This window comes from Eucyclogobius newberryi, unplaced genomic scaffold (assembly GCF_026437365.1).
Source record: "Eucyclogobius newberryi isolate DKJ021-1_F unplaced genomic scaffold, fEucNew1.0.hap1 SCAF_11, whole genome shotgun sequence".
NCBI classification, from domain to species: Eukaryota; Metazoa; Chordata; class Actinopteri; order Gobiiformes; family Gobiidae; genus Eucyclogobius; species Eucyclogobius newberryi.
In genome coordinates, this window is record NW_027315735.1 from 26780421 (window position 1) to 26792034 (window position 11614).

General features: G+C 41.9%; 1 protein-coding gene across 1 annotated transcript; it reads right to left on the reverse strand.

Annotated features, from left to right (window-relative positions):
- Positions 1-1097: 1097 nt before the first annotated feature.
- On the reverse strand, positions 1098-7756 carry stc2a (stanniocalcin 2a). The gene is made up of 4 exons (XM_072439755.1): positions 7582-7756; positions 5784-5926; positions 4664-4875; positions 1098-3778 (listed from the first exon to the last, which is right to left on the reverse strand). The coding sequence occupies exons 1-4, from the start codon at positions 7727-7729 to the stop codon at positions 3415-3417; spliced, it is 867 nt and encodes a 288-aa protein (XP_072295856.1). The 5' UTR covers positions 7730-7756; the 3' UTR covers positions 1098-3414.
- Between the last annotated feature and the right edge of the window lie 3858 nt (positions 7757-11614).

The following is an 11614-nucleotide window of genomic DNA, read 5'->3' on the forward strand; positions in this document are numbered from 1 at the left end:
TGGCTGAACAAACAATAAGATTTTAATCCTCAGCAAACAGCACAGCACAAAAAAACCCGGCCACTTCTCTCCAGAGCTTCTTGTCTCTATCTAGTGGCCACTCCGAGTTACTACAGACTGTGCAGTAGAAGAATTTTCAGAAAAGAAAAAACTAGAGGACAGTTTCCAGTCTACTAGTCTAGTCCAAGTATATAATCCAAGCATATTTTCCATTACTGGGCAACTATTAGACTTGATTGTCATTTCATTTTAGCTTTTAAAAGTGCACCATGTATTTTTCTTTTGCAGGGCACGTGGTTGTCTCCACAGATGTTATGTCTGTAACTTGAAAGTTTCAATTTATACATGGAGACAAGCAGTTACGGGCCTAGTTACAGGTCAGATCTGTGGAGATGTAAACCCACTCAGAACAAAGATATTTTAAGCAATAAACTGATTTGTAATTGAGGTACCACATTATGCATCAAAGATACCGGAAAGTATGTTTGATTCATAATGTGGAACATTCCAGGCACAGTTATAACATCTCTATGGAGACTAGCAGATTGAGTAGTGGTATCAGTCTCTGTGGGCACAGTCAAATGTTTAGTGAGGCTGACTAGGACAGGACAGCTCATAAAATCTGACCCCAGCTTGGGCAGCACGTCTCATGCTGCGACAGTCCGTCCTTGAAACTTTACACATACAGCCCCATATTTTAGTGTCAAGAGGAGGCTGCAGTCGGACAGCTGAAACCAGGGTGTCTTTTAACCTGTGTGTTCACCTGAGACGCTTCACTGTCTCCACTGTCGAACCAGCTCCGGGACAGTTTCAACACACAGGCACTAGAGTTGATGAATCCACTTTGTATAGTAATTGTTTGGCTTATGACAAAGGGAAGACTTACTTGGAATTATTATATTTTGTTTTCAGACATATGCCCCTTTCCCTTGCTTATTTAAATGTGCAATCATGTGTAATCAATGTTTGTCCAATTCATGCGATTGTTTCAGTATAGATCCTTGTTTGAGTATCTAGGTTTGATAGTTATAGTATCAATTAGTATACGAGTATCAGTTTTCTTGACAATCCTATAGAGAAAACATTTGCACAAAATCGAGACAAAATATTTTAATGGTAACAAGATGACATGAGTTAAAAGTACCTAAAGGATGCCCATGATCTAATATATGTTGTGACAATGGAACTGTAACAATGAGGGAGGGTTGTTAGTTTATTGTCCTCTGAAAACACAGAGAAAAGCAATTCAAGCCACTACATTATTACAAAAAGCCATATCAATGACAAATAGACCCTACATACATACAGTACATTCTCATTAGGATTAGCTTATGTTTTATGCCGGGATGTCACAAGAATCCCAGCTTTCAAAAAAGAATTAAAAAAGACAAAACAAAAAGCCTCACTGATGATTGCACCCCTCTCAGCTTATAATACTTGACATTGAAGCCAAATGTCTTAAAACATTCCACTGTAAACCAGGAAATAAGCAATTACAAAAAAGAAAAAAAAAGAACTGAAATAATTTTGCCTTTTCAACTTTCCATACGGTGTGTTCAGACACTTCACAGCTAAAGTTTGTGACTGGCCTGACATTTCAGAGAATATTAAAGGGGTCTAACATGGTATAAATTGTCACTACAACTTGCTGCGCTCCCCTGAGTTTGGCGCTGCAGGCTTTTGGCGTGGGCCCAGAGGAATTCTCTAGTGGCCTCTGTAAATACAACATTTAGAATAACAGCAGCCAAGCGCCAAGAGTGGACTTAACCCAATTCCTGGGTACTTGCTGGTTGTGTTTCTATTGAGGTGAGTTACCAAAAAGTTAAAAAGCTGGTTAAAAACATATTTTGGAGCCCTCAAACAACCAGAAATAGCTGGGTTTTAGATCAGAACAATCCATGGGCCTATAATGCTTAAAAGAAATGGGGGGCAGGTAAAATGAATATTTATGGGAAGATTTTTGGAGTAGTTTAAGTGAGATCATACACCTAAACACTTTAATAATGATCAGTGTTTGTTTATTTAAATTGCAGCTATTTCACCAAAATACAAAATAATCAATATGGGAAAGTGCCTCCTGCCCCCCATTTGCAGGTGTGACATAAATCACATTCAAGAATTGAAAAAAACAAAAACAATGACTGGGTTTCAGGTTTTTCTCCTGAATCCCATGCCTAGGTAGCAAGAATGTCAGGAGCTGAACTAAAAGCACATAGGGATAGTGGACTGATCCAAATCCTAAAAGTATGATTGTGTACATTGTGCTTAAAAGGTGGTGATAATATCTAAACCTGCAGCAGTCCTACACAGCTGACAATCATCAAAGTGCAATATCTAAGACTTTTGTGGCTCAACATTAATGAAGAAAAAAATAAAAATAGCTTTACAATGGTTAAACAGCTTTAAAACCTTCTTGTAACACAGTATCGTCCATTCACAGAGAAGCGGTCACTGTGGACAATAACAGATTTTAGGCACATTGATTTAGAGCTGAGTATCAAGTCTTGTGCTATTATTAGAGACAGCTGATGCCTGAATCCACCAAAAGTAAGAGTATATTTAAAAAGACCAATTACTGTTTTGGGGTGACATGCCTCTGCCTGAAGCTCTGTTTGCAGAATGGGATTGATGCAATACATATCCTATGTCCTCCAATCCAACAGTAAGACTTGACTGCAGACAACATTTCACAAAGCCAATGAGCACCCATTATTTACTAAAATATCATGGAGACTGTTTAGACTGATATTACATTTCAGCCTCTTTAGAATGGACTAAGACTTTTCTTGAAGTTTTTTGGCATGGAAGCCATCATCATGCACTACATTTCATATGTGCCAGAACTGGACTTGAAACCTGTATGATTTGTCATTATTATCAAGTAACTAGAAAACACATTCCCACTTTGAAATAACATTTTGTATGTAACATACACATCAATGTGTGATGGGTGCAATACTGTGAGGAGACAACATACAGCACACCATATATTATGTCAAATATCAGAATTGCATATTGTACTATATTTATACATGCAGATATAAATATAGATTTTCCTATGTACATTTTGATATTTTAACATCGCATAAAGAATTAAATAAATACAATACAAATATATTCAAATCTTACAGTGAGTATGATTTGATAAACGCTGTATTAGAGCCAAAATAGTTTAAAATAATCATGCTATTAACAGTTATTCTTCTTTTAATAAAAATCGTGGACAATAGTCTGGCATAACAGCTAAACCACAATTACCCTGCAAGTTTACCGAGTGGCGCGCTGGAATGACTGGAGAGGGCGGAATAGGAACAGGAAAAGTCGGGCTTCCTTCTGCTTAGTCTCTGTGTGTCGTGTATGTAAATGTGTTAATAAGTGTTGCTTATTTTTCCCAAAAAAAGTTCTGTTTTGTTTTCACCTCCTGATGTCAGTGGTCTCTGCGACTTCCTGCTCAGCCACTAGCTCCGCCTCCTGGCCGTGGCGCCGGGGCCCTTGACGATTGCGAGGGTGTGTGCTGAACCCCAATTTACTGGGCTTGTCCTTAGTGTCGCCTTGTTTGGGGGGCTTTGGGGGCTCTGGTTCTGGGTGGGGCGGCGTTGCAGTGCGGCGATGCTCGGTGGTTGCTCCGGCTGGAGATGGCGCCATAGAAGAGCATAGGCTGAGGCTGTCACATAGAGCGCCCCAGTTCTGCTCACACTGTAGTCGAACGCTACGAGTTAATGCTTCTTTCACCTCCTCCCCACAGCCCAGAAGGATGTTCACCAGCTCCACATAGGGACTAAACACACAAAACAGTAAATCAGATGTTCAGACTTTGGGAGAAACAGTAAATTAAAAAGAGAATCCATGCAATGACCATACATGGAAGAAAGTTAAACAAGAGCTGAACAAAGTGAGAACAAGCCTTTACAAGATGTTCTTTCAGAGTAATCAAAGGTAGAAAAATGGATGAGCGATGTGCCAAAAAAATCACCATAAATTGTAATCATAATCATAATTTCAATGTTATCACAATTAAAGGATGTGCAGTAACACTTCATCTACATTTAGGTAGGTGAAGTCTGTATGCACGGACTGTCTAGCACTCTCACCTCACAGCAAGAAGGTTGCAGGTTCGACTCCTGGGCCAGAGTCGGGTCAGAGTTTCCCCAGAGGCATTGAAGGATGGGTCAAATGCAGAGCTAATCCAATCTAAATCATACATTTTTTTCTGAAAGTCCACTATTCACTGGGAGTAGTTAAGTCCACACATCAAGGACCCATAGGCTGACCTGTGATGATGATTGGGTGAGGTATATTGTCCATGTTAGAGTATTATAGCTGTAGCAGTAAACAGACGAGCACTGACGATATGACACTTTCACCAAAATAGTCAGGGATGAGATAACAATCCAATTTGTAAAGTCATATTGTCCAGCCCTGAAGGATAAGATTGCTTCTTAGTGAATAAGAAGTAGAAAATATCCAAACAATAACTCAAAACAATTATTAATGTAAAAATCTAACCCTTGTGTCTGGGAAATGCCCAGACACAAAATCATGGCCTATTGACAAAATTGCAAAGCAAATATATACAAAGGATAGTTACTTCAGAATGAATCAAGTAGAAGTACAACGTTACCCCAAATACCACCACAACATCTGGTATCCAAATGCAACTCACCCTTTGGGAAACAGGTCCTGGAAGTGGATCATCTCCACCATGACGGCCACGTTCTCCTTAGCAGCGGAGCACAGGTTGTGTTTGATGTAGCATTCTCTCTGCAGCTGAAACACCATCTCCTTTATGGACACACACTTCCGACTGATGCAGCTGAACTTGTGCCGTAGTCCGTGGGCCATACATTTGAGAGCGTCTTTGATGAAGGACTTTCCCTGAACAAAAATATAGACACAAAAATAACATTACAACTTCAACGTCACAAGTTGTAAAAACTCGTTGTGGCAGTCCCAAGCCTGGATAAAGAAAAGAAAGTATTGTGTAAGATAGGGCATCTGACAGAAAAAGAAAATGGACAAACTCAGCGTACAGTCATTACATGTTGGACGGTCTTTTCCGTGCACTCTCCAGAAAAAAATGCAAAAGAAAGACAAAAATCAACTTATATTCAACTAAAAAGGGTCACAAGCATTATTTGTGCCAGTCTTCAGCCAGGATAAATGGAGTGGGTTTGTGCATCTGGGGTTTAAAAAAAATCACTACACTCTGCAAAGTTGTAGTTGTTACAGACCCAAAACGTGTTGAAAACAAACTTTGTTCATAAAATATTGTTAAAGCGTCAGTGTGGTATGTGATATGACAGTGTGACCATGCTTTTTAATGGGGTCATTAAAACGGGTGAGAATAGCACTCAACTGTGTCATTCTTCTGGTTGGCGCAATATGCCAAAATGTGAGTTCCTATATGTGACCCTATAGACATATTAAGACCCCAGTCAGGCCTGGCTTGGCACTGCTGCACTCTCCACTGTGTATGAAAAAGGAGCTGACAGGGCGCCACGCCAGCTGGCTTCTCCTGACCCCCAATCCCAACTGTACATGCACCGTCTACTGAGGGGGAAGTAGGCGTCCCAAGAGAGGAAAATGGATTACAAGTTTATGTATGACTGCAAATCTGCAAAACCTTCCACCACTCGAGGTCGTGCTGAAGAATGAAGAAAAAAAACAAAACCCATCAGATTAAAAAAATGTGTTCTTGAGTGCAGTGAAGCAGCGACGAGCCGGAGGAATGTGTCCTCTCCTGCGGTAGAAAAAAGAAAAACACACAAGAGTCGTATGTATACCTGAGAGTCGAATTTGCCAGCATTGTGAAGGAACGTCATGCAGATTTCCTGAAGACCCCGAATCTCACAGGAGTTATTCTCGAAGCACTCGAACACACCGCAGCCCACATCCCCTGCATTCACCAGGCAATGCTGGATCTCAGCTGTAGGAAACAAATAAAGAAACGCAGGTTAAAAAGAGGGACCACGCTGTTGACTGCACAGCCGAGACAGGAGCGTGTTGCCATCCACACCCCCCCCACCACCCCGCGTCTGCTGCACCACGCCACATAGCTCCTATGGCTCTCATGCAAGTGGCCATTTGTTATCCACATACATTTTGGCGACGTATTTGCTTCTGCCTGATGAAGCTGAACAGTGCGGCAACTAAGGGAACCACCACAAAGATATTACTGTGTCATTCTGCAGCAAAGTCCATCTGCACTGGCTGGCAACGAGATGGTGCATTGCAGATAGAGCACTTGTGAAAGAAACATTAGCACAGTTATAAAGTCAGCAGGCATCAACAAGTGGCTTGTGTGACATTTATTGGCTTTCATCATCAGAATTCAACGGGCTGGAAGGGTAACATGGTTTTAGCATAATCACGCTTCATTTAGATTTAGAAGTAAATGCATAATGCTATGTTGTGCACATGGCAATCTGGCCCCAGGCTGCTCCTCTCAGTCTACTTAAGCCATGGCAGTCACAAGCAGAACAAATGAGTGGGGACATAAATTACTTGAAGAAAGTAAAGTAACCTCAAATTGCTGTCTAAGACTATAAGTTACATATAATTAGACGTTACGAGATTACCAGCAAGAGAGTCGTTACAGAAACAAATGTTGCGGAATAAATGCGATCGTTTGACGGCCCCTTTATTCCCAGTTTAATATGGAAAAATGCGCGCCACGCCAAGAAGTCATATGGAGTTAGAGTTTGGCAGCGAAAAGCCAAACTGTTGACCTAAGTAAAACATAATTACACGCGTGATTTGTCTCGGAACTGATAAGTGATGGGTCAAGACCACAGCAATGACGACTGGCATAAAAAAAAGTTATGAGAAACCTTGTCAACAAAGGTATCTCTGTTTGGAGGTGATGTTGGGAGCGTGGCTGGGTCCGGGAAGAAGGGGAAGAGTTGGGATTTGTAGGAGTTGAACTTAAGTGCGCAGGAAAAGTGAGCCGCTGTCAGAAGTGCTTGGATCGTACGAGCCTCAGCCGCAACGTGCATTGAATTACACCGTGGTGTTACCAGCCCCTATGCTGTGAAACCCGCCTTAGAAAATAATAATAATGATAATAAGACTGTGCGTGCGTGTGGATAACAATTATGTGCTCAGGTTTGACGCAGGTTGTGGCTATGACGCTCGAGACTATAAGTGCGCTAAAATATAATAATTCCCGTTCAGCTTTATGGCATAATAAGGACAGGTTCACAAAGTAGATATTATGCTTCGGGCTTTGCTCCACTAACCTGTTTAAACAAAACCACCTTCAATTAGACCTTGATTTCTCCATAATCTTACCTATTACGCACACGCCCTCCAGGCGCGCGCACACCTCGTATACATTACCTATTACCTTGTCCCATTCTATTAATAGTTTACTAACATATTCGATTTCTATCCGAGTGTATTTACAAGAGATCTCATGTCCAAGTCATCATAAGGGCAGTCAAAAAAATACTCACATAAAGCGTCCTCACCCCTCCAGAGAACACGTGTCCACGAACAAACCCCAATAGCGCCGATCGTGCGCGCAACCCCCCCCCAAAAAAAAAAAATCACATTCCCCGCAGCTCACGCGCCGGGACTCACCTGTGTTGTGCAAAGACAGGCGCCCTTTCTGGCTCGCTGGCTTCTCGGGGGGGATATCGTGACTGTGAGCGTCCGTATTATCCGAGCGCACCACTTGCTCCAGCACGGACAGAATCAGCAGCAGCGCCACGGCCACTTTGGCAAACATTGCGTCTTTCGGCTGCCCGCACGGTCCCCAGCGAAGATCCCCGCGTCTGCCTCTGCGTGCGGTGCGGTGCTGAGCCGGGAGCGGGTGCGTGTGTGCGTGTGTGTGTGCGTGTGTGCGTCTGTCTTTAGGGCCAGCTGCGGGACTGACGAGTGGAGTGTGCACAAGCTGTGGAGGGATGCTGCCTATATTTCTCACCGAGCCCTGGGTGTCAATTTGGATGAAGGAGTTAAGCAGGTGTTGTCGGCCGGGGCTCCGCGGCCAATCAGAGACGCGGACATCCACATCCAAGGTTTGGAGGGGAGTGTCCAGTGAAAGTCCCCGTTTTGCCATAAAAGTCGAGTCATACCCGCGTTCATGACTAAAGTTGACTTTGATGGTCGAGCTGTAAATGCGGTCTTTATTTTTTGCGAGTAACATTCTGACCTTAACCTTCTCCTCTACTTGGGTTGATGCATTCTTTCCGTGTCTTATCTTTTCATTGTTCCATTTATTGCAGGGGGAAAAAATCAACTGAAGCATACAGCATACAGCCAATAGAGTCATTTTTAGTGCAGAAGTGCAGGTCGTAGAATTTCTGCACAAAATGCCCATAACAACATGTGACGGGAAAAGGAAATATTGTGCAAAAAACTGCCACCCTTTCAACAATGTTCAATCAAACCAGCAAACATATGAATGGGCTCACTTCAAGCTATACATTTAGTTATGTTGGTGGAGTAGGGTGCATTTAGTTAATATCAGTCTACTCAATCCTCCATCGAATCATGGACTGGGGACAAGGAAAAGGCTTCTATTTTTCTATTTGGAAATGTGTTGCCCTGATTTGTGATATATTTAGATGACTCTCCATTGGTTGCTTTAGGAAGCTATAACTTAAAGCTTTTTCATACCTGCATCATATTGACATGATCAAATCTGCTACAATCATAAGTGTATGGACACAGGGAACGGAAAAATGATCACAGCTGTCCCTCAGGTAAAGACTATTGCAGGTTATTACTGGTCATTTCGTCTTGAAGTGCTGGTTGTCTTAATATGCTAATTTAAACATAGACTCATGAAGCAGGGAGGCGGTCAGCAGCAGTTGTGTAACCTCTAGGGGGCCTAGGGATACTTACGGTCCCTGTCTATTCTATTTACACCTTACAGAAAAGAAATTAAATAAAATATATCTAATATATATCTCTGGACTTCTGCGGAAATGCATGTTATGAGGTCAGGTACTGAACTGATGGATTTTTTTGTTTTTTTTGTTTAGCCAACCAAACACCTGCACAACAACAAAGCTATGGTTGGACTTTTATGCATCCATGTTAAAAGACACGGAATAAGACAATATTTAGTGGTATTAACTGTACTTTTTACTAGAAGAAGAAAAACATGTTTTAGACCAAGGCTATATTCAGACCATCAATGAAATTAGCCCAGAGCAGGAGTTGGCTTTGTACACTAACCAAAATGACGACCACTTGAAGCTCTATACTTATTATCTCATGACTGCAGTATCTATCATTTTGATTGAGGGTTGAGTCTGTGGGGTGGATCTGAATGTGCCTCCACAGCTGAGAAACGGGAAATGGCCAAGAGATAAAACCTCACATCTATAGGCTATAACTGTGGTGCACTTATTTTGTCTTGAAAAAAGGATAATCTGCGTCTTGTAACCTATCGTTTACGTCAAATGTTGCATTCTGCGTTGTTTGCATCGCTCGTCCTGCCTGTTGCTCTTCTCCATTAAAAGTTGTTCCAGCCTCTGCACCGCAGACAGGCTGACCAATGCGTAAAGGGAAATTGCAATGCAGCAGTAGTTTTTTAAAGTCCAGTGGATTTGTAAACGATTCTCTGGGAAAAGGAGTAGCGGACATGGCACGCGTCTGGGCACAAATGGCAGCGTCGTGGTGGGGTGAGTGCCTATACCACAGACCGGAATCTCCAGCACAAATTCGTGTCTGTTTAAAAGCTAAAGCTGGGAACACACCCTCAATTTGAGCCAATCAGGGACCGGCAATACGCCGGCGCGTCACGCTGCATGCTTCTGGTGCTGCGTTCCTACTGGAAATATGCAGGTATGTGGTCAGGCCAGGGCAACACATATTCCTACAGCAGTGAAATGTTGGTCCTACATGAAAACACTGATGTGGAGTGGTAGAAATCCACCGAAGACACCAAGACAACAGGCAGATAACATGCAGACATTATTAGCCTCATTATTATTCAAGACAATTTACTGCACCACCCACAATATTACAATGATCGTCATCACAGCATTCTGAATATTTATTCTAATATTTAATATTTATAATATTTAGACATGTCGTCTAAATGGATTTAAATCTACATCAAGTGCCATTATTTCATATTTTATCTGTTGCATTTTAATGTCTTTAGTGAAACTGTCCAAAGAAATGGCATGCTTTGACAGTGATGACACTCATTGATTTTGACTGGTGTTTTGTAAACATACCAAGACCAGACATGTGTTCTGAGTTGGGACCCCAGGCAGGAGAACAAACAGTGGGACCACAACTGAGGGCTCTGCCGGGTGTGTGGCTTGGGGGTCACTTTTCTGAGAGGTGGGCTTCTGTGACAGCAATTAATGGCACTACTTTACAGACTCAGGAACATGTGGAGGTAATTCAGCATCGGAGACAATAAACAAAAGCTACAGGAGTGTGGCTACAGTCATTTGCACAAGGACATCATACTGTAAATTCTTGAGATGACTATCACAAGGAGCTAAATTTAAGGACATTTTGATGTTTGTGTAAAAATAATCATTTGAGTGGTAGATAGGAGTGCTGGATTGGCATGCCAACAGTGAGTTCCCGCTATCACTATATTTTGCCAAGACAAGAGTTATGTTGGAGGAGACATAGTAGGAAATGAGGAGGCCAAGTGCACAATGATTGGAATTTGGCAATGTTGTGAAATGGAAAACAAACAGCCCAAAGCAACATAACTAGTTAGCCAGAAAGCCTAGGCCCTATATAAAACATCAATTAAATCTTTACATGAGACAAATTGTACTGAGTAAAGAGCTATTGGTACTGACATGTGGTCTTCGTTTAATTTCATACAACATGTCTACTCAGCCATGCCCCGTTGCAGTCTCAGAGTGGAAGACGCATATGTGTCCCGTTTATATTGGGGTCGATGGAAACTGTTGTTCTTCAAACATATTGTCAACATTGTTTAAAAAGGCAGGCTCCATATAGCATCTGCAGCAAGATTTAAGGCTTACAGAGTAAACATAAAGACTGGTAGTGCAACATGAGACGAAGGGAGTGAGGAGCTGAGAAGAAGAAGCTGTGAAACATTGAATACCAAAGTCTTCGAGGAACCTGAAGATGATATCGCAGTGGCTATATTTGGCAGTGTTTAAGCTCCTGTGCACTAGATGTGTGTGTGGGCAAATTGCTGTCAGGTGTTAAACTTGTATCTCATAACTTCACCAGCAGGATGAAATTGCACTACGAGCCTGAAGCAAAGGGCTTTTTGAGAGGGTTTACAAGTCATTAACGTGAAACTTTTTTGTGTGCATAAAACTGTGAACATTAAAGGTTATTGCATGGAGCTGCAGGAGCCTTCTCTGTGCCATCTCTCCACTCTCTGCTCTGTAAACTCACCTGACTCGTGAAAAGAGAGGTTTTACGGCACGCTCAGCAGGCCAGCTTCGGGCTGTATTTCCACTCAGTGTGAAAACGCCTCAGTATTCACTCTCTTCATTCCTACAAAGTTCTATCACAGCCTTGGCTTGCTTATAAAGTTCTCTATCAGGCTGCAAGATTGAACACATTGAAAGGGAAATCACAATTTGAATGTTTGCAATTGTTGTAGTCAATTGTGAAATAAAAGAAAATATCTTGACTCTATCTTATTATTTAC